This window comes from Canis lupus, chromosome 3, assembly GCF_003254725.2.
Source record: "Canis lupus dingo isolate Sandy chromosome 3, ASM325472v2, whole genome shotgun sequence".
Classification (NCBI taxonomy): Eukaryota; Metazoa; Chordata; class Mammalia; order Carnivora; family Canidae; genus Canis; species Canis lupus.
The window spans coordinates 84,286,399-84,309,032 of NC_064245.1; the positions used below are offsets into that span (position 1 = coordinate 84,286,399).

The following is a 22,634-nucleotide window of genomic DNA, read 5'->3' on the forward strand; positions in this document are numbered from 1 at the left end:
ATTTGGGCATCTTAATATTGAGTCTTCTGTCCCAAGAACATTTATTTAGGACTTCAAGTTCTCTCAACATTTTAAGGTTTTCAAGGTGTATAGTTTTCGTTATGACTGTGTCAGATTTTCCCCTAAAAATTATGTTTTTTGATGCTTTTAAATATAGCATTATTATATTTCAATTTCCCATTGTTGATATAAAAATACAATTCATTTTTATATGTTGATCGTGTTTACTTTGATAAAACTCACCAATTAGTTTTAGCAGCCTTTTTTTAAGACTCTATAGGATTTTCCATGGCAAAAATCCACAGATCATTTTCCACAGATCATGATGTCTGCAAATAAAGACAGTTTTACTTCTTTCTTTCCAATGTGGATGCCTTTCTTTTCTTTCCTGGACTTACTATACTAACTAGAACCCCAAATACAATGTTAAATGGAAGTGGTGAAAGCAGACAACCTTGCATTGTTCCTGATCTTGAGGGAAAACATTCAGTCTTTCACAATTAAGTATTGTGTTCACTGTAATTTTTTTCATAGGTATACTTTTTCAGAATGAGGAAAGAACCCTTCTATACTTAATTTTTTTTCTATACTTAATTTGATGAGAATTTTGGTCAAGAATGAATGTCAAAAGCTTTTCAAAACCCCTTGAGATGACCAGATGATTTTACTTTTTGCTCTGTTAATATACTGAATTACAGTGACTAGCATTTTTGAGATAAAGCCGTACTGTTATTTTGACTGTGAAAATTTAAGACTTTTTGTATCTGTGTCCGTAAGTAATTGGCTTATAGTTTTATTTTCTTGAAATGTCTCTGTCCTGAGTTTAACAGGGCAACGCTATCCTCATAGAATGAACTGGAAAGAATATCCCACTCTCCGATTTTCCGGAAGAGTGTATATAGAAGTGGCATGATTTATTTCTCAAATGTCTGGTAGATACTCACAGTGAAATCATCTGAGCCTGTAGTTTTCTTTCTTTCTTTTCTTTCTTTCTTTCTTCTTTCTTTCTTTCTTTCTTTCTTTCTTTCTTTCTTTCTTTCTTTCTCTTTCTTTCTTTCTCTCTCTCTCTCTCTCTTTCTTTTCTTTCTTTCTTTCTTTCTTTCTTTCTTTCTTTCTTTCTTTCTTTCTTTCTTTCTTTCTTTCTTTCTTTCTTTCTTTCTTTCTTTCTTTCAGATTTTATTTATTCATTCATGAGACACACACAGAAAAGGCAGAGACATAGGCAGAGGAAGAAGCAGGCTCCCACCGGGGGGCCTGATGTGGGACTCGATCCTGGGACTCCAGGATCATGTCCCGAGTTGAAGGCAGATGCTCAACTGCTTGAGCCACCCAGGTGTCCCTGAGCCTGTAGTTTTCTTTGTGGGAAGATTTATAATTACAAATTTTATCTGTTTCTTCTTGAGTAAGCTTTAGTAGTTTGTTAATTTCGAGCAATCTGTGCATTTCTTCACAAGTTGTTGAATTTATTGGCGAGAAAGTCATTTCTAATGTTTGCTTGTTACCTCCTTTCCAGTTTTTTTTATGTCTAAAAAGGTCTTTGTCTTGCCTGGAGGTTACTACATTTTTCCCCTGTGAGTACTTTAAAGTCTTGCTTCACTGTCATCTCCCTAGCAAGATTTCAGAAGAAAACCCTCATCATCCTCATCTGTCTTCATTCCTTTGTATATATCTTTTTCTCTGTTGCTTTTTAACATTTTCTCTTCATCACAAACTTTAAGTAATTTGATGACAATATGCTCCAGTGTAGTTTTGCACTTGGGTTTACTGAGTTCTCAAAACTACGGTTTTACAGTTTTCACCAAATCAAGGAAAGTACCAGCTGTTATTTCTTCATCTCTTCTTTTAAGTCATACACCCCCCTCTTTGAAGACTCCAATTACTCGGATATTAGCCACTTGAACATAAACCCCGGTTCACTTATGATCATGTTATTTTACCACCTTTCTCTGTTTATTTTGTCTAGTTTCTATTGCTATGTATGCAAGTTCATTAGTCCCTCTTTGAGCAGCATGTAGCTGTAATTAATCCCATCAAGTGTGTTTCTCCTTTAGTATTATAATTTTCATCTCTAGAAATCTGATTTAGGTAGCTTTTTAATCCTCTATGTCCTCTATTTTATTTGTTCAATCTTTAGCTCAGGGATCGCAAATCTGATACAAACCTCTTTGTGACAGAAAATTGTACTCCAGTGTACAGACATGTCCATTGGTTCTTTTGCTGCTTTTCTACAAGAGTTGAGTAGTACAACAGAGGCTACGTGGGCCACAAAAACTAAAATATTTACCACCTGACCCTTTAACAAAAAAATATGCAAACTCCTGATGTTAGCATACTGAACATTTAGAAGTCAAATATAATATCTGCTGTAATGTCTTGTCTGATTCCATCATGCATGTCATTTCTGGGTTGGTTTTAATTGAGTTTTCTCCTTATTAGGGATTTTATTTTCCTGCTTCATTGTATGACTGGTGTTTTGATTAGATGTTAAGACTCAGTAAATCTTACTTTTGAGTATTTGATATTTTTCTATTCCTGTAAATATTCTTGAGCTTTGTTCTGGTATACATTTAAGTTACTTGGAAATAATTTGATCCTCTCAATCTTATTTTTAAGTTTTGTTAGGTAAAACCAGAGCAGCATTTAGTGTTGGTCAAATTTTGCACCACTACTGAAGAAAAACTCTTCTGTGCTGTAGTACTGTAGCAGATGTATCATGAGTTATAATATTTTTCCACTTTAGTTACTGGGAACAGTCACTTTAGGGATTTTTTCCTCTAATTCTTCAGATTGGTATTTATCTCCCAGCCTTGGATAGTTTCCTCACACATGTGTGCTAATCAATACTCAGCTGAAGACAAGATGGGACCTTCTGTAGATCTCTGGATCTTTTTCCTCACCAGCTATTTGTCCTGGCAACTCTAGCCACCCTGGACCCCTAGATACCTAAGCTCTATCTCTTCACAGCTCAAGGTGCTTACCAGGCTCCACCTGGATTCCTTCTGCCTACATCATGTCCTAGAAGCTCTCTAGGTACTATGCTAGGGCAATTCCAGAGCTCATCTCCTTTGTTTCCCTTCTCTCAAGGATCACTGTCCTTTTTTGCCTGCTGTCCAGTACTTTGAAAATCATTGTTTGATATATTTTGTCCAGGTTTTTAGCTGTTTTAGTTTGGAGAGTAATTCCAGTCCCTGTTATTCCAACTTAGCCAAAAGTAGAAGACTTAAAAGCTAACTAAAATTTTCCAAACAGGGAAAATTGCTTAAAGGGTAAATGGAAAAAGCATGATAAGGTAGACAGGACTTAATTATATTACTGTGTATGTTTAAGGAAAGGAAAGGATAATTTCCTAAGGATATTTATTATCATCACAATGATTGCTATTTTTACAGATATCCATTAAAAGCAAGTGATTTATTCATCAAAATACATTTTATGGTTAGGAGTCATTCCAATATATTACTATTGATAATAAAAGTATCAATTAAATTGCAATTTAAAAAATGTCTATACATGTGAATTAAATAATTCTGCTTAGAATTTCTTCAAGAAATATACAAACATGTAACTGTATCTAATGTCTTTAGAAATTTTTTGAAATTTAAGTAATTTCAGACTTCTAGGAAAATAGCAAAAGTAGTGCAAAGAATTCCTTGTCCCCTTTTCTCCAGACTCCCCAAATATCAGTATTTTGCCATATTTATATATTTTTAAAGATTTTATTTATTTATTCATGAGAGACAGAGAGAGACAGAGAGAGAGAGAGAGAGAGGCAGAGACACAGGCAGAGGGAGAAGCAGGCTCCATGCAGGGAGCCTGACATGGGACTCGATCCTGGGTCCCCAGGACTGTGCCCTGGGCTGAAGGCAGTGCTAAATCGCTGAGCCACCAGGGCTGCCCAACCATATTTATATATTTTTAAACCATTTAAGAGTCTATTATAGGCATAAAACCCTTTTACCCAAGATACGTCAGTGTTAGTTTCCAAAAAAAAAAAAAAGATATGCTCTTAAAACAAGCCAAATGCAATTATCACTGATACAAATACTTGTATATACAGATTTTATTCAAATGTTTCCAATTGTCCTACAAATGTCCTTTATTTGGGAGGTGTAAGACAGTGTTGAGAAACTAATACCCTTGGACCACATCAGGATAGCCACCAGTTTTTCTAAATTGAGCAGGAATACAGACATACAGTTCATGGATATATTGATATTTTTTACTAATCTGGGGATATAAAAACTGAGATGAGAAATCATAATAACCTCAGTGTGGACCAAAAAGTCTAATATGTTTATTATCTGGCCCATTATAGAAAACATTTGCTAACTCCAGCTTCAAAACAAGAATTTTTTTCCTGACCCAGGATTTACTGAATTTAGTTGTCATATTTTTGTTCTCCATTAGTCTGCTATTCCTCAGGCTTTGTTTTTCATGATCTTGATAAGTTTGAAGAGCAAATGCCATTTATTTTATAGAATGTCCCTCATTGTGCCTATTTTCTTATGCTTAGACTTAGCGTATGCATTTTTGGCTGGAATATTACAAAAGTGACATTATGTCATCCTCCTCAGGATGCACTTGATGTTTATTTGTCCCTTACTAGTGATATTAATTTAGATCACTTCATTAAGGTAGTGTCTGCCAAGTTTCTTCACTGTCATGTTACTATCGTTCACTTTATAATTAATACATACTTTGTGAGGATATGCTTAGAAACTAAATATATGGTTCTCATCAGTCTTTAAACCAATAGTTTAAGATTTCACTGATGATTTTTGCCTGAAACAATTATGACTGTAGTGGTTGCCAAAGTGTGATTTCCTAGTTCCATCATTCCTTCTACATTTATTAGGTGGAAAAAGAATTCCTCTCCTTCACTATAGGATCATTTCTTTAACTCAGTGTAGACTTTTAAACTGTATTTTATTCTATGGGTTCTTATCTATTACCGTCATTATTTATTTTGAGGATGAAAGTGTTCATGATTTGGCTAAAGGGAGCCTTCTCAAACCAGTTCTCTTTCTGTGTCCCTCTGGCATGTCCCTATAATTCTTTGCATGAAACAGCTTTTTAATAATAACAATGATGTGAAAATGACCCAAATGGTCATCAATGTGAAATACTAAATAGGGAGTAGTGTGAAGGCAATGAAAAACTATGGAGACGTGAAAGAGAACAAGGTAGAAGATGTACAGTTAAGTGGAGTTAAAAGGTCCAGAACAGTAAACTATGAATGCTAGACTTAAAAAAAAAAGACAAAAAAAGCCAAGCATATGCTTATATATGCCTGTAATTTTCTTGAAAGATACTCACAATGCAGGATTAACATTAACTCTAGGATGTAACTGTGCAAGTGGCTGTCTTACTTTTTATTTTATAACTGCTGATTGTTGAACAATTTAAAAATCATTTTCGAGACTAATACTTTCAAATTTAACATTTGTAATTAAAATATATATTGTAAAATTAATTTCTATAATTAGAATACAATGTAATATTTATAGTCTCCTTAAAAGTGAGTATAATCTTATATTTTCTTTAAAATTCTTTTCTAGGGCAGCCCAGGTGGCTCAGCGGTTTAGCGCCACCTTTGGCCCAGGGCGTGATCCTGGAGTCCTGGGAGAGAGTCCCATGTCGGGCTCCCTGCATGGATCCTGCTTCTCCCTCTGCCTGTGTCTCTGTTTCTCTATGTGTGTCTCTCATGAATAAATAAATAAAAATATTTAAAATAAATAAATAAATAAATTCTTTTCTAAAGCATTTATTAAATTACCTTAAATAATCAATATATTGTGACTATAATTAATAAATTGTGACTAGCTAAATGCAGCTAGATTGGCTAGAAGGAAGCTATCTTTACATTGTCGCCCTTGTTATATTAACTATATAATACTCAAGATTAATTCTTGAAAGGTTTCACTTTCCCCTTTGAACTGTATCCCATTATCGTCTTTTTCTGGGGGGGGAGGATGTGAATAAGCTTATGATATAGATACTAATATTTGAAAAACTTCTTTTCAAGAGCACCTAACAATTTTTAAGATGACAGGTTCTGATATTTTCATGAAACATTTGGGTAAAAGACTAATATTATGCTTACCTCGTGAGTCGTTTAGGTGGAGGCCGCTCACCAAATTTTCTGGAAAAAATAAGAAAAAATAAATAAATACATAAGCTGTATGACACATTTCCACAGTAAGCTTTTTAGGCACCGTGAAATCTTCTTTATGACTTATACTTCAGCTCTACTAATGAACAGCATAAAGGAAAATCCTCTAATAACCATCCATGCCCAGAAATGGTAAAATAATGTACTTTAAAAATGGTTCGTAAACAAATCAACACACCCTAACTAGGTCTTACACACCCACTCTAAGCATGTAGCACAATGATTAGATGAGGATGACACCATGCAACCAACCAACCAACCAACCAATCAACCAACCTCAGCAATGACAACAACCAAAGATCTCCAGTCTCACACAACCTGTGACACTCAGAAAAATCCACAAAGCCCAAGAGGTGGTGGTATAGAGCTTACAAGTGTTTGTCATGTGTCAGGCACTTTGCTGTACATTCTTTATACCTTACCCTCTTTAATCATTACAAAACAACTCTGAACTACATATGGACTCACTAAAAAAAGATAGAAAGCAACTTGCCCACGAAGTAAATTAGTAGCAAGCCGAGTTGAAATTTAAACCTAGATATTGACAAATATTATCAACATTTGTATGGAACCACAGAAGACCCAGAATAGCCAAAGTAATCTTGAAATATAACAAAGCTAGAAGTATCACAATTTCAGATTTCAAGATCTACTACAAAGCTGTAGTAATCAAAACAGTATAGTACCAGCACAAAAACATATACATAGAACAATGGAACAGAACTGTAAACCCAGAAATAAACCCATGCTTATATGGTCAATTAATCTATGACAAAAGAAGCAAGAATATACAATGGAGGGCAAGAGGCTCTTCAATAAACAGTGCAGGGAGCACTGGACTATGATATGCAAAAGAATGAAACTGGATTATTTTTTAATACTACAGACAAAAATAAACTCAAAATGGATTAAAGACCTAAATGAGAGACCTGAAACCATAAAAATCCTAGAAGAGAACACGGCAGTAACATCTGACCTTGGCCAAAGCAGTATTTTTCTAGGTGGGTCTCCTAAGGTAAGGGAAACAAAAGCAAAAATAAACTGTTGTGACCACATCAAAATAAAATGCTTGTGCACATCAAAGGAAACCATCAACAAAACGAAAAGGCAACATACTGAAGAGGAGAAGGATCTGTAAATGATATATTCAATAAAGACTTAATATCCAGAATATATAAATAATTTCAATAACTTGACACCAAAATAATCTGATTAAAAATGGGGAGAGAGGGATCCCTGGGTGGCGCAGCGGTTTGGCGCCTGCCTTTGGCTCAGGGCGTGATCCTGGAGACCCGGGATCGAATCCCACATCGGGCTCCTGGTGCATGGAGCCTGCTTCTCCCTCTGCCTGTGTCTCTGCCTCTCTTTCTCTCTCTGTGACTATCATAAATAAATAAAAATTTAAAAAAAAAAAAGGGTCATGTCCCCATTTAAAAAAAAAAAAAAAATTGGGGAGAGGGCCTGAATAGACATTTTGCCAAAGAGGACATACAGAGGGCCAAAAGATGCATAAAAAGATACTGAACATCACTTATCATCAGGGAAATACAAATCAAAACCACAATGAGATATCATCTTACAGTCAGAATAGCTAAAATCAAAAACAAAAAATAACAAGGTCGGCAAGGATGTGAAGAAAAAGTAACCCTTATGGACCATTGGTAGGAATGTAAATTGATACAGCCACTGTGGAAAACAGTACAGAGGTTCCTTAAAAATTAAAAATAGAAACTCCTGGGACTTAGTACTTCCACTACAGGGTATCTACCCAAAGAAAATTTAAAAACTCATTCAAAATGATATATGCACCCTTATGTTTAGTGCAGCATTACTTACAATAGCCAAGATATCAGAGCAAATTAAGTGCTGATGAATGGATAAGGAAAATATGGTGTGAGTGTACACACACACACAGGAATATTAGACATAAAAAAGGAAGATCTTGCCATTTGAGAAAACATGGATGAACCTAGAGGGTATTATGGTCACTGAAATAAATCAGACTGAGAAAGACAACAACCCTATGATTTCACTCATGTGAAATCTAAAAAGAAAACAAACACTAAGTGAAAAAACAGAATCAGACCTGTAAATATACAGAATAAACTGATGCTCGCTAAAGGGAAGGAACATGGGGGTGATGGGCAAAATGGGTGAAGGGGAATGGGAGATGCAGGTTTCCAGTTAGGGAATGAATAAGTCACGGGACTATAAGGCACAGCATAGGGAATATAGTTAATGATATTTTAAGTGTTGTGCACTATCAGAGTGTAACTACACTTGTGGTGAATGCAGTATAACATAGAAAGAAGCTGAATCACTATGTTGTACCCCTGAAACTAGTGTAACCTTCTGCAACTGTATGAAAATAATTTTTTTTAATCCTAAATGTTGACTACTTAACTAGCTTATAGTATAAGGCCCCTCAGAAAGAAATATGCTAAGTGGACTAACAAAAGCATTTCACCTGGTTGTAAGAAGGGCAAAGAGAAAACCTAGAGCACGGACAAGGATGCACAATGCAGGCTAGAGTCAGAGTATAACACGGAGGGTAAGAAAAACGCTCTAGAGTAAGGCAGTTGAGTTCAAATCCATGATTATTTTCTTACGGTGTGACTCTGAAGTTACTTAACTCTCTAGACCTCAGCTTCCTTGTGTAAAATGGGCACAGTGACTGTGTTTACCTCAGAGGCGTTGAAGGGATTAAATGTGTTAATAGAAAACACACAGAACAGTGCCTGGTATGCAGTAAGTGCTCAATAAATGTTGGTAATTATTACTATATCTTAGTTATAAACCGGTAAGCCAAAATAATAAAATAAAGGAGTTAAATGAGGTGCTAACAAGGATGAATGAAAACAAAGGAAGAAACTAATTCTTATGTGATGACCTATTTCCTCTGAAATAGGAAATGTGGTCTTCTGAGAGATGGTGGAAACACAACACTTGAAAAAGGACCAATAGAATTTTGTTTTCTTTTTTAAAGCAGATTGCAGTTATAGACTGGTTAAATGACTTGTTCATAATCACAGCTACAGGCTGTAAAGCCTAATTTGACTTCAGATTTCTCCACTGTATTTAATGTCCCACAATATTATTAACTTTGATGATAAAGGTCTTGGAATACAATGCGGTTCATTTTGTTGTGTAATTTAATGCTATTTGCGACACTGTTTATGAACTCAAAATTTATAAGCAGTGTGTATCTGTCACTATCAATGTTTGTTAACCCTGAAATACTGAAAAGTGACTTAATTGAAATAGCAAAAATATGACTAAATAATCCAAGTTTTTATTGGAAGAATTACTTATTCTTTGATTTTACCCTCCAGGACATTCAATTTTAAAAACCAAGAAACAAAACACAATGTTTTAGTAGCAACATCAGTAAGGCCACTGAAGACCATAGGTTTTGAAATACTGGCACATCTGTGAAATTCAGTTACGGAATTAAAGGCAAAAATCTACTCCTGAATCTTTTTCCACAGTAAAGACTTCTTTGAATCTTTGAAACTGATTAAATGTACCATTATAGCATGTGATTAAAATGTAACTGCCTTACTGGGTTAAATATAGTTTACAAAAACCAAGAGGTTTAAGATAGGCTTTAAAATACTTCTTTGTATGTGTAAGAGCACAGCTATACTTTATAAAAAGAATAAATAGATAGATAGACAGATAGATAGATAGATAGATAGATAGATAGATAGATAGATAGATAATAAATTAAAAAATAAAAAGAAGCAAAGTGAGACTTGGCCAGAATCTACCCAAGGGGTTAAAATGGTGAAAATTTGACAAAGATATAGTTAACAAATGAAATACAACTTTTTTTTTTTTTGAAATACAACTTTTTAATGAAGACGAGGACACAGTACTCTTTATACTAGCTACTAGTATTCCAATCATCAAGCACCCTTTGGGATCTAACATAAGTGTCACAGGACTAGTAAGAGAGCCAATGAAATGTAAATTTTGTTTCTTGGTGCTCTGAAATGCTTTCAAAATTAAATTACCAACTAGACATTAATTAAAATAGCTGTTTCTACTTCTTTTTGGAAACACCTAGATGAAGTTAGATGAAGTCAACAATTACAAAACATGCTCATGCAGTAAAACTGCTCCCATAGAATACATGTGCAAGAGAACTCTAATAGTTTGCATGCTAAGCTTGAACAGCACTTCAAATTTTATCATCATTCTATCTTGGTGCCTTCTTAAGGGTAGGGGATCTTATAAACATTACTAAGATTAAACTGTTTCTTGAGTATATAATAAAGCATCTCCAATAATTGTCAGGTGTGACCATATTCCTTTATTTAATGAATATGCGATCACATTCCTATTTATCTCGTTAAAACTAATGGTTACTGTATCCACTGCAATGGAGGAATAAGAAAACGGGTTTTCTGAGAAAAGTCCTGAAATGCATTTAGTAGGTTCACAACGCAAAATTCTGAAGGTTGCAATTGAACTAATTCTAACTATTTAACAAAATTCATAGGTCTACATATTTGACAATGTTAAGTTATATAACAAGGTTCTATATGGATCCTGCACTTAACAAGATCCATTTCACTACTAATCTGATATATAACTAATACATAAAGATTCAAATTATCTACTGCAAAAAGGTCCAACTTTAAATATGAATGACCCAAGAAAATCCATAATGTAATATTTATATCATGCATCCAAAATATTCACTTTTCAGCAGAAATGACTACAGTCCATTATTAATTTCTCAGAGATGATGGAGGTGTAACCAGTGGTCCCGGGCTACTGAAACAAGACAACTGAGAAGGATGTAACCTCCTGGACTATCACATTTATTAAACATGTTTCTATGAGAACAGATATCCTATGGGGCAGACTTCAAAGACAAGTCATGCTTGCAGCCAGCCTTATCGGGTGGAGGAGAAACATGCTTCCTCTCTTAATTCCATCTACTGGGTAAAACATTTGAAAAGCACTGTTTTCCTTAATTTTTTATTCTACCTTTTCTTTACAATAAAAGAAAAATTTCAACTTAACTTTCAGCAATCTGGCAGCAGTTTGTGAAAAGCAGCAGGAAGAGCAGAGAGAAAGAAGGGTGAATGACACTATCATCTCCAGCTATGCGCAGCATCTGCATTCTTAGGTATCTCCAATATTACTGTCAGATTAAGGGTGCCTTTCCAAAAAAGCCATACCTGAAAAAGGACTTTCCCAGGTTAAATCTGCAATACACCGTAAGTCTTCCGATCTAGATGGCGTAATTGAGTCGTGAGAACACTGGCATCCATTAACATTGCATATGAAGATCTCATATGGAAAGTATGCATCTTAAAATCTATGGCCTCCACAAGAGGGGGCAACAGGACACTGGGCAAACTAATTTCATATATTAAAAGACTGAATAGGGCAAACTGATATCAAATGCTTTCTAATATGATACATTAAGAAGACACAGTATCACTTCTGTGAAGTTACTGTCAAAAAATTCAGAACTTGAGTTTAAACATGAGGAAACTTAACAAACCTAGAGTGGAAAAATCAACAAAATAACTGAACTATACTTTTAAAAGTATCAAGGTGATAAAAGACAAAAAACACTAAGGAACTGGCCCAGATTCAGAGGCTAAAGACACATGATAACTGAGTGCAACATACTATCCAGCATTTACTTCTGCTTTAAAGGATATTATTCAGACTGACAAAATCTGAATAAAACGAGCAGAGTGGGGCAGCCCATGTGGCTCAGCGGTTTGGCATTGTCTTCAGTCCAGGGCGTGATCCTGGAGACCCGGGATCGAGTCTCATGTCGGGCTCCCTGTGTGGAGCCTGCTTCTCCCTCTGCCTGTGTCTCAGCCTCTCTCTCTCTCTCTCTCATGAATAAATAAATTAAATATTTAAAACACAAAACAAAACTAGCAGAGTGGAGAACAGGATTATAGCAATTTTAATTTCCTGGTTTTGATAACTGTACAGGAGTTATGTAAGAGACTGTCCTTATTTTTAGAATAATCACTGCAGTACTTAGGGAGAAAAGAGAATGTTGTCTACTTCTCACCTTCAAATGGTCTAGAGAAAATACGTGTGTGTGTGTACATTTAGAGGAATAAAGCAAACGTGGTAAAATGTTAATACTTGAGATATCTGGGTGAGCTCCTTTGTAGTATTTTTTGCAATTTTTCTGTAAACTGAAATTATCAGAATAAAAAGGCCATACTCAGAGAAACATTAATCTCTTCATCAAGTTGCTGGCCTGACCCTGCTTGCCACAGAACCTGGTGCTGACAAACCTATCAAAAAACATTCATGGGAGGTGTCACATAAAAGACTATGGCCAGCTTCCTGGCATAGCTTTTATGTTCTCACGACAATTATGCAAGATTCGCTTGCTGTAGATGTAAAGCGTGATAATACTCAGTGCTAGTGTACAAACGGAGAAACAGGAAATCTCATGCACTGTTGGAGTTTAAATTTGTGCAACCTTTTTGGAAGACATTTTAACAATGTCTGCTATAATTCTAGATGGGAATTCAATAATTCTAGATGTGAATTCGAGTTCCTAGCCATTTTGATCCTAGAAATTTATTATGTAGGTAGGCAAATATGCATACCAAAATACTGGATAAAGCATCATTTATGTTAACAAAAAAAATTTAAATTCCATGTGTACAATTAGGAATAGATTGTTGAATACATATCACCTCCCAGTCACAGGTTACAAACACACAACAAAAAGTGATCCAGTTAGTAGCATTCGTTTTCAAGGAGGAAGTAAGATCTACATTTTCATCTTTTCCCCCCAAGTGCACATATAAAACAATACATATACCCTACACACAATTAATTATTTGTGATAATGGTGGGCAGTGGTAAAAATTTCATTTTGCTCTACAATGCATTATACAATTTATTTTTTTTAAATTTTTTATTTATTTATGATAGTCACACACAGAGAGAGAGAGAGAGGTAGAGACACAGGCAGAGGGAGAAGCAGGCTCCATGCACCGGGAGCCTGACGTGGGATTCGATCCTGGGTCTCCAGGATCGCGCCCTGGGCCAAAGGCAGGCACCAAACCGCTGCGCCACCCAGGGATCCCGCATTATACAATTTAACAGGTGTTTTATTCTTTACTAATTAAGTTTGACTTAGGTAAACAGCAAAATAAAATTGCATTCTCTGGGTATCAACTCACACACCAAGTCTGGAATACAAGTAGCTTAAAATTAAAACAGAAAAATGCATAGGAGTTAAAAATTTACTCAAAAAAATTTCACTGAGCAGGCTACTTTAGAAAAAATATGCCCAATTCAAATAAAGTCACACCCTTATGGAAAACACAAAGGAAAATACAATGTAACTGAACTTTAAATAGGTTCCACTATTAACCAGCTGTTTAATTTTTGTTAAGAACTCCATCAGAATCTTTACTTGGCTTTATGAACTACCTTTTAAGGCAGTGTTCAAGGAATGGAAAGTGTCATCTGATGAGAACACAAAATGTATCATTCATGGGAGAGGTAGGAAAGTGCTATAGTTAATTAAGTACATGAGGTCAGGAACTGGGTTGCTTAAATCCAAATCCTGGCTTTAATGAAAACTAATGGAAGGCACCTAAACTCTAAGTCTCAGTTTCCTCGTCGGAAAACACAGATAAAAGTACTTCTATATAGGTTTCTTGAAGAATTTAAAATGTTCCTATGTGTACAGCATCTAAAAGAATGCAGGTCACTGCAAAAGCACTCAGTAAACACCACTACTCCTCCTTCAAGACTGGATCAATGATATTTATTCTAACAAATACAGTAAAACTGAGATGGGCCTTTGAAACAAATACATATGTATACTGCTTTAGAAATCCAGGTAAATAACCATACACCTCATAAGGGACTGGAATCCAGAATACAAAAAGAATTCCTCTAAATCAACAACAAAAAATCTGATTTAAAAATAGGAAAAGGGGGTGCCTGGGTGGCTCAGTTGGTTAAGAGTCTGCTTTTGACTCAGGTAGTGATCTCAGGGTCCTGGGACTGGGCCCAGCTTCAGGCTCCTGGCTCAATAAAAATAGGAAAGGGGAAAAGGACTTGAATAGACATTTGTCCAAGAAGATAAAAAAATGGCCAATAAGCATGTGAAAAGATATTCAACATCACTAATCATTAGGAAAATGCAATTCAAAACCATAATGAGATACCACTTCACACCCATTAGGATGGTGGTGATCAACAATAACAGAAAATAAAGTATTGGAGAGGATATAGAGAAACTAGAATCCTTATACATTGCTGATGGGAATGTAAAATGGTGTAGTCACTGTAGAAAACAGTATAGTGGTTCCTCAGTCAATTCCAATTCTGGGTATAAACCCAAAAGTGAAAGCAGGGACTCAAATAGATACTTATACACCAATGCTCATAGCAGCCAATATTCACATCAGTCAAAAGGTGGAAACAACCCAAATGCGAAAATAGCAAGTAACGAGATGAACAAATGGGGTATATACATACAATGAAATATTATTAAGCCTTAAAAAATATATATGTATATATATATTATTCTGAAACATGCTACCATGTGGATGACCTTGAAAACATTATGCTAAGTGAAATAAGCCAGATACGTAATAGAAAAGTAGAATGGTGGTTGTCAGGAGCTGGGACTGGGACTGGGGCTGAGGCAGGGGCAGGAGAGCAGAGAGAGGTAGTACTTGATGAGTACAGAGTTTCAATTTGGGAAGATGGAAAAGCTCTGGAGACAGATGGTGGTAATGGTTGTACAATAATGTAAATGTACTTACTGCAACTGAACTGTACACTTAAAATAGTAAATTTTATATTGTATACATTTTGCCACATGCAAAAATACATTCAGTTTTGCCTTAAACTATGGCTTACAGAGAGATAATGGCTCAGCTTTGAGGGGTCCTATGTTACTACTGGTCAAGTGACAGCTGCCTAGTAACTTAAAAACAGACAAGTAGGTGCCAAAACAAAATAGACAAGGGGTATAGGTAGAAATAGTACACATGTGTACAAACATACACACACATACCCACAAATACACACAAGTGGTTCCTACTACTATTATAGCAAATATACAAAAGGAAAAAGAGAAGTCTGTTTGAGAATCTATACTTTTCAAGGAAGAGTAGCTAAACAGCATGCAAAGCAACCCATCAAAAACTGTTTAGGACTAAACATCTTTCATTGAAAATCCACAAGTGACCATGGACAAGTGGCTTATATATGAGATGAAGTCACAAAATTTTCTCCCATGTACTTCTGCCTCACCCCCACTTCAAATTGTAAGCAGTGAAGATTTTTTCCTCTCTACAAATTTTCTGTCAGACATGTTAAGATTGTCAGTTCTTTAAAGGCTAGGAAGTCAACTGAAATTTTTTTGCAAGAAGAAATAAATCTCATATTAATCAGAAGAGGTATTAACTTTTATCTCTTAAACATTCTTTCTAACCCTAATGAGACAAGGGAGTAAGAGAAGGAAGGAGGGAAAGAAGGAAGGAAGGAAGGCAGGAAAAGTAAAAGACATTTTCCCCCTACCTAAAATGAAATATAGAAGGCCTAAGGTCAGGATACCTGCGTGGCTCAGTTGAGTAACGGATTCTTGATTTTTGGCTTAGGTTGTGATCTCCAGGTAATGGGACTGAATGAACCCTGAGGAGGGCTCTACACTTTGCTTGTCTCTCTTCCCCCACCCCTGCTCTTGTGTGTGATAGACAGATAAATTCATTCTTTTAAAAAAGGGGTGGAGGGGGAGGGAGAGAGAGGGAGGGAGAAAGAGAGAGAGAGAGAGAGAGAGAGAGAGAGAGAGAAAGGCCATAGGAATATATAATCATCCATAACAGGTTTTTGTTTGTTTGTTTGTTTGTTTACCTGTTCTTCTAGTTATCTGTTAACCACTGCCTAGGACAAGTGAACAAGAATTGGTACTGATAGGTTAGAACCTCCAAAAGTGGCCATCAATAATTTCCACTGGGGAAGTTTAACCTACAGCAGAAAGGGCCAAGGAGATTTTTAATAGGAAAGGATATGAGGAAGACAAATAAGTTACATTTCAGGAGGTTTCTCAGGGTAAGTTCCTAACTCCAAAGAATTAACAAACTACAGAAAAATAGGTAATTTTCAATTTTCAAAAAATGTATTAATAACTGCCAAAAGACTTTGCAATTTTAAAATTGGATTCTATATGGAGTCCTAACACTCTAAAAATAAAAGTTTCCATGTACCTGGTGAGGAATCAAAGGATAAATATGGTGGAGAGAGGCCAAGCATTACACATCATATGAAAGGAAACAGGAGAAGTAAGTAGGAAAAGAGTGTTTCCCTGTAAAAGTCAGGTCCAGTGGGTTTCTCCCTAAATTAATCCTGATTCCATAGATTAAAATAGGTTCAGAAGCACTACCAAGCAATTAGGCAGTATGTGAAGATCCGTGCCTTTTCCTTAATAAAAGCACACTCTAGAATGTAGTGATACTGCTAGATCACTGACAAACATATGCTTGCTGACTTCTGATTATTACTGCTGATGAAGTTCAAACGTAGTAAAAACTTTATAATCACATTATGTGTAAAAATGGGTACCAAAAGACATGTACAAGAATGTCCATTACATCATCAGACATAACCCCAAATTAGAAACAAGCCAAAAGGCTATTATAAGGAACAGATAAATTATAATCCTACAATAGTGCTATTCAGCAATCAAAGTAAACTATCACCACACATATGACCAGTTTATCACTAGCAAAAGCTGCCAGACCCAAAAGGTACATTATTGTATCACTCTGCTTATATGAAATTCAAAAGCAAGCAAAACTAATCTGCAGTGTTCACCAGGATACAGGTTACCTTCAAAAATGCAGTATAGACTAGAAGGGGCTATAAGACGGCTTCTAGGAAGCTGGTAATTTCTTTCTGCATCTGTATATGATGTTCACAAATCTATTCACTTTGTGAAAATTTACTTCATTGTACATTTACAATTTATGTACTTTGTTTCTGTAAGTTTATCACATTAATTTAGAAAAAATATTTGTGTATCTTTAATATTTTTGAATGAATGGATGGTTTTGAGGGAAAAAAAAGTTCCTGGACTTCATTCTTGTCTTCAGATTTTAATATCAAAATTTTATAAGGCTCTGATTTCTAGTCCTTGGCTATACCACTCGAAGATGTATTTCATATTAAAAAAAGTTAAATATTATACCAATGAGGATATAAGTCCTAACAAAACTGGTCTTCTTCCCTCTTCACCCAAATTGCAGATCATATTCCAACAATCTTCTCTCCTACTTAGTAGGCAAAAAATTAGGATCATCTGTGGTCTTCTGTTTGGCAAATCACCTATCACAAGATTATGCATTAAAAAAAATCAGTAAAAAAAATCACTAATTATGCAGTGTCATAGAAAAATATTGAGCATGTACTAGGACAAAAATGTTCCCCTTATTAATCTTAAAATTGGCTTCCTTTGCTTATCTCACCCAAAACTGAGAAGAGGAGGAGAGAGAATGGTATAATTGTTTTCCTAGAGTCTGGGTCTTTTTTATTTTAACCATTTAATACACATTTAAGTGCCTACTATGGGTTAGGCACTGCAACTAGACATGGAATATATAGCAACAAATAAGATACGCTGTCTCTATCTATACAGACCATACTAATAGCAGTAGTAGAGGGCCCCATTAGGCTAGGAACTGTGCCCTCATATCTCAACTTCATACAGGTGCTTATAAGGCAGGCGCTATTATCAGTCTTATAAGGCAGGTGCTATTATCCTTATTACAAGAAGAGGAAATCAGCTTAGAAAGTACTTGCTCAAGTTTACGTAATGGTAAATTTTGTTCAAAACATGTTACGTTTTAAACATAGTTTTAAATATAAAACTACGGTAAATTTTGTTCAAAATGTAACGTGTTTTGAACAAAACATAATATGAACTTAGATCATGATTTTCCATACGCTCTTGCATTAAGATAGAATTTAATTACAGTTCAATTCTGGATACTAACATGTGGAGAGGGTGTCTGGGGAATAAATTTTTATGATAGGATTATAAACTGCAGTAATTGATCCTAAAACCTTTTATGATACAAGATTTGGTTTGCTTCAGTGAGAGGTCAACAAAAAACCCAAAAGGAAACCTTCTTTCATTACCCTTCCAATACTTTAGCAACTGACTAAATTTCAGAAAGAGAAAGGGTGAATTTTCCTTTGAATACTAGAAAGCGGAAAAAATGCTGTCCAAAGCTATAAATACCTAAAATTTAGTAAATCTAAAGACAACTGCTGTGGAAGCCATATCTTGGCTACCACATAGATACATACAGACATGTGTACACGTATATGTCATAAATTTGACAATTACTCATACATTTCCCCTGCACAAGGGCAAATGTTACAATTACACTGGGAGCTAGGAGTCTCATGACTCTGTTTATACTATCAATCACAATTCTGCAAAGTACATTTTTTTCTGAGCTGAAAAGGACCAAGAACCTACAGACATCTTCAGTTAACAAAGAGGCTTTACTTTTTTTTTTTTTCTGTTGGTAGAAATTATACAGGCACAGTACTGGCCCAACCTCCCTCAAGCCATCCATGTTTGGCCAATTTCTTAAATAGCCAAATCTCAAACACATAGTCTGGTACTCTAAAGTATTTGAATTTAGCAATGCATCTGCCTTTTATTTTCCTCTTAAATAATCCAGACCCAGAATATTTATGGACAGGATAGATAGTGCATAAAGGTAGGGCTATAGCTCAGGTTTATTTATTTAAATTTTATTATTTGAGAGAGAGCGAGCACACGTGCACAAGTGCAGGGAAGGGGCAAAGGGAGAAAGAATCTGAAGCAGACTCCTTGGAAGCTAATGGGGGAGGAGGGGCCTGAATCCCACAGCTTCAGAGAGGAGGACCTGAGCCAAAGTATGCTTAATTGACTGAGACACCCAGGTGTCCCTACGACTAAGGTTCATAAAGGAGTTAAGCACTTTCAAAGAATCCTGTCCCTAAGGGCAAAATAAAAAATGGTAATTATCCTTTTAAAATATATAAAATAGGACATTGGATTAAAATGGAGAATTTTATGAACAAAAATAATAAAATCAAATTTCATATGTTTGGAATGGGGAAGAGATTTCCAAAACGGTCTTTTAAAAAAACATTATATATTCATTTGAGAGAGAGCATTTAAACAAGCGCACATGTGTGGGAGGTTAGAGGGACAGAGAAACCCAAGCCTCTGTGCTGAGTACAGAGCCCCACATGGGGATCCCACAACCCTGAGCTGAAGTCAAGAAACAGATGCTTAACCGACTGCACCACCCAAATGCCCCTCCAAAATGTTTTTTATACCACCACTGCATGAATAAGGAAACACCTTTCTGCCTAAATGTTAATACCCAAAACAATACATTTTTTCTGAATTGTAGCTTTGCCTTCTGTTATCATAGGTCATTATAATAGACCTGCATTTGTGGTAACACCAAAACCACTCTGAAGAAGTGGTCTTAACCACAACTCAAAGCTTAAAGAATGGCTTTCTGCCAAATTATATCTGAGCCATCAACCTGTCACACTGCCTTCATGTACTGCTGGACCAGTACTAGGCCCAGCAGCTAGTATCTGCTCCCACAAGCCTCACAGGAGGCCCGGAGGCTCTGAAAGGTAATACACAAGACAGGGGCACAAGGGTCAATAGTGTCATCTGACAGCAAACTGCTTTGCCCTGGGTGGTACCATAAGCTACCTAATTCTCCAAAACTCACCTGAGAAGCCTCTGCCCAGCAAAAACAAAGGGAAAGGTTCTGAATTGAGAATGATCTTAGGGCAGCCCGGGTGGCTTAGTGGTTTAGGGCCGCCTTTGGCCCAGGGCCTGGCCCTAGAGACCCGGGATCAAATCCCGTGTCGGGCTCCCTGCATGGAGCCTGCTTCTCCCTCTGCCTGTGTCTCTGCCTCTTCTCTGCCTCTCTCTCTCTCTGTGCCTCTCATGAATAAATAAATAACATCTTTAAAAAAAAAAGAATGATCTTGAAATGATTAAAAATATAGATCATCAGTAACTCATGGTGGTGAAGTACTAATCCAGGAGCTTGGGGGTAGCCGTAAAGAAAACAAGGATAAGGCCTTTCGTAAGTGTAGGCTGAACTCTCACCATTTGGGTCATTCATGCTATGTATTTACTTGGTATTTTGCTATGCCATGAATTTAAATTATGTAAACTACAAAGCTGTTGTTAGAGCTAATTCAGTAGTTAACTGTACAGTCAACTGGCATCCAGCCTGACATCCAACTGTCTAACTAGAAAATAGGAGAATAGGTTTTCTTTAAATTCCACTGCAGCAACTTAATTCTTAACACCAACTTCTATACCTGTGTGCTCCCTAAAGACATGCTGTTTTTCTTCTCTATAGTATGAGTATTATTGACCTCTTCCCCTCATTTTTGCCTTCTGTCACAAGCCAATTCATTGACTAATACCAACTGTATTCTGAATTATTTCAGAAGGCTGGATGAAGCTCTCATTACTACCTAAATCCACAGCTTCTTAAACTGGCCTCATATATCAGAAGAGAAAAGTAGATAACAAACAACAAATAGAATGTATCTCCTTATATATGCTCTTATTTAATTCCCATTAACAATCCTGAGAAGGTAGGAATTATTTCCAACTTAGATGGGAAAGTTAAAGTTCAGAAAGTCACACGGTAGGACTTTCCCCTACTTTCTGATTAGACACTGCCATACTAAGGTCAAGATAATAAGATCCACCCTCTGGTCTTTATAATAAGACCCATCCTCTGGTCCTTAAAGTGCTTATCTTCGCCTTACCCAAATAAGGACTTTTTCCCCTCCTAATTTACTGAAAAATTAATTCCTATTTGCTTTTTCCATTAAACAAAGTACCTATCATATGAACATTTATTTAATGTTTCAGAAAAATCACGTTTTACCCTGTAAACTATTTCTCAGCAAACCAACACTGCTGAATCCCAAGGATGTAATACTATAGTAATCCAACTAGAAAATATGAAACAATGGCATAAAGTTAAATAAACCAGGGAAATCTGATGGGTTAATAGCTCTGGGGATTAGTGGAATCCAGAGCCTTTAAAGAATTATAACTAAATATCGCAGTAATGGGAAAAAATGCCAACCTGTTTCCACAATAAATTAAATATGCACAGTGGACTTTTTTTAGGCCATAACTTTCATGCTGAACAATCTTTTTTTATTTTTAAATAGCAGAAGTGTACATCAGAGAAATATGGCCAAAGCTATAAGCTTATATTATTCACATTAATGTTGACTCAAGAGTGTATAGTATTAATACCAAGTTTTTAAATATAAGCCTATACACAGTATATGTTCACTAAACTAATAAGCCAGAATAGCATGTCATGTTAAAAAAGAAAAAAGGCAATAAAAACAAAAAAAATTATGGAATAGTAGCTCAAACTCTATTATTTAGACTATTTTAACAATAATTATGAACAAGCCAATCTAAAATTAATAAATTATTATCTACATTGGAGAAAAAAATTATAAAGTCTCCCAAATAAGCTGATATTAAATTTACAAGCTTTACAATGCAGAGAAAAAGTAACTACTTTACCCAAGTAAATGATGATAAATTTCCTCACTTTCATTACAGTATTTTCTCCTCAGAGACTGTCCTGATATAGGTTACCATTATTACTTGCTCAACAATATCGTGTTCCTTAATGAAGCATGTTGACAACTTCCAAATAGCGATAATCCATGTTTCTGACAGATTCTGTAAGTGGCATCAAGATCTAAATGGAGCTACAAACAATACACCTGAAGGAGAGGTCCTTAGAAGTCCATATTCATTCATGTAATTTTGAGAAGTCTAAAACGAATTGAAAGGAGAGCTTACATATACTAGGTATAGGTCTCCAGTAATTTCACGTAGGCAATTTTTCATTGCAGTATCAATAAACAAATACTAACATAAAACCCATTATATATAAACCAATATAATGATACAATTAACAGGCTAACTTCCTGGGCTTTTAAAATGACAGTAGTTCCTGGGTCTGAAGGAAAGTTTAAGATAAAATAGATCCTTAATTCTAATATAAATTGGAACTTTGGAATGAAAACCAAAATTAAAAGGGGGTCATTTAAACTGTTGATTTTTTTTCCTGGTTATCCCTCAGTGCCTTGGTTTGGTTCTAGTATTCCATAAGAATTAATCCTACTAGTATGGTCTCTAAATCAACAAATCTTTTAATCTGAAAAAGGAATACTCCTTGCCTGGGGTCAGCCCTCTTGACTTCTGGACAACTTGTTAGGACCTATATTTTATACTATTTTCATAATATCCTCATTTCTCACTTGGTCTGCCCAGGTTTGAGACTCAAAAGCACTGTTCACATATTAAATAGGAATGTAGAAATGATATCCATGTTTGTTCAGGTTGCATGTA

At 35.6% G+C, this 22,634-nt stretch overlaps 1 protein-coding gene across 8 annotated transcripts in view; it reads right to left on the reverse strand.

Moving 5' to 3' along the window:
- RBPJ (recombination signal binding protein for immunoglobulin kappa J region) overlaps nucleotides 1-22,634 on the reverse strand; it is a 225,368-nt gene that overhangs the window by 37,210 nt on the left and 165,524 nt on the right. For 7 of the 8 annotated variants that reach the window (XM_049108722.1, XM_025438224.3, XM_035714093.2 and 4 more), the window contains one exon: nucleotides 6,104-6,142. In XM_049108722.1, the coding sequence (XP_048964679.1) occupies nucleotides 6,104-6,142 (39 nt within the window). Of the gene's footprint in view, nucleotides 1-243; nucleotides 287-6,103; nucleotides 6,143-22,634 lie in introns of those variants that run through there. The other variant, XM_025438225.3, reaches the window with a different exon arrangement.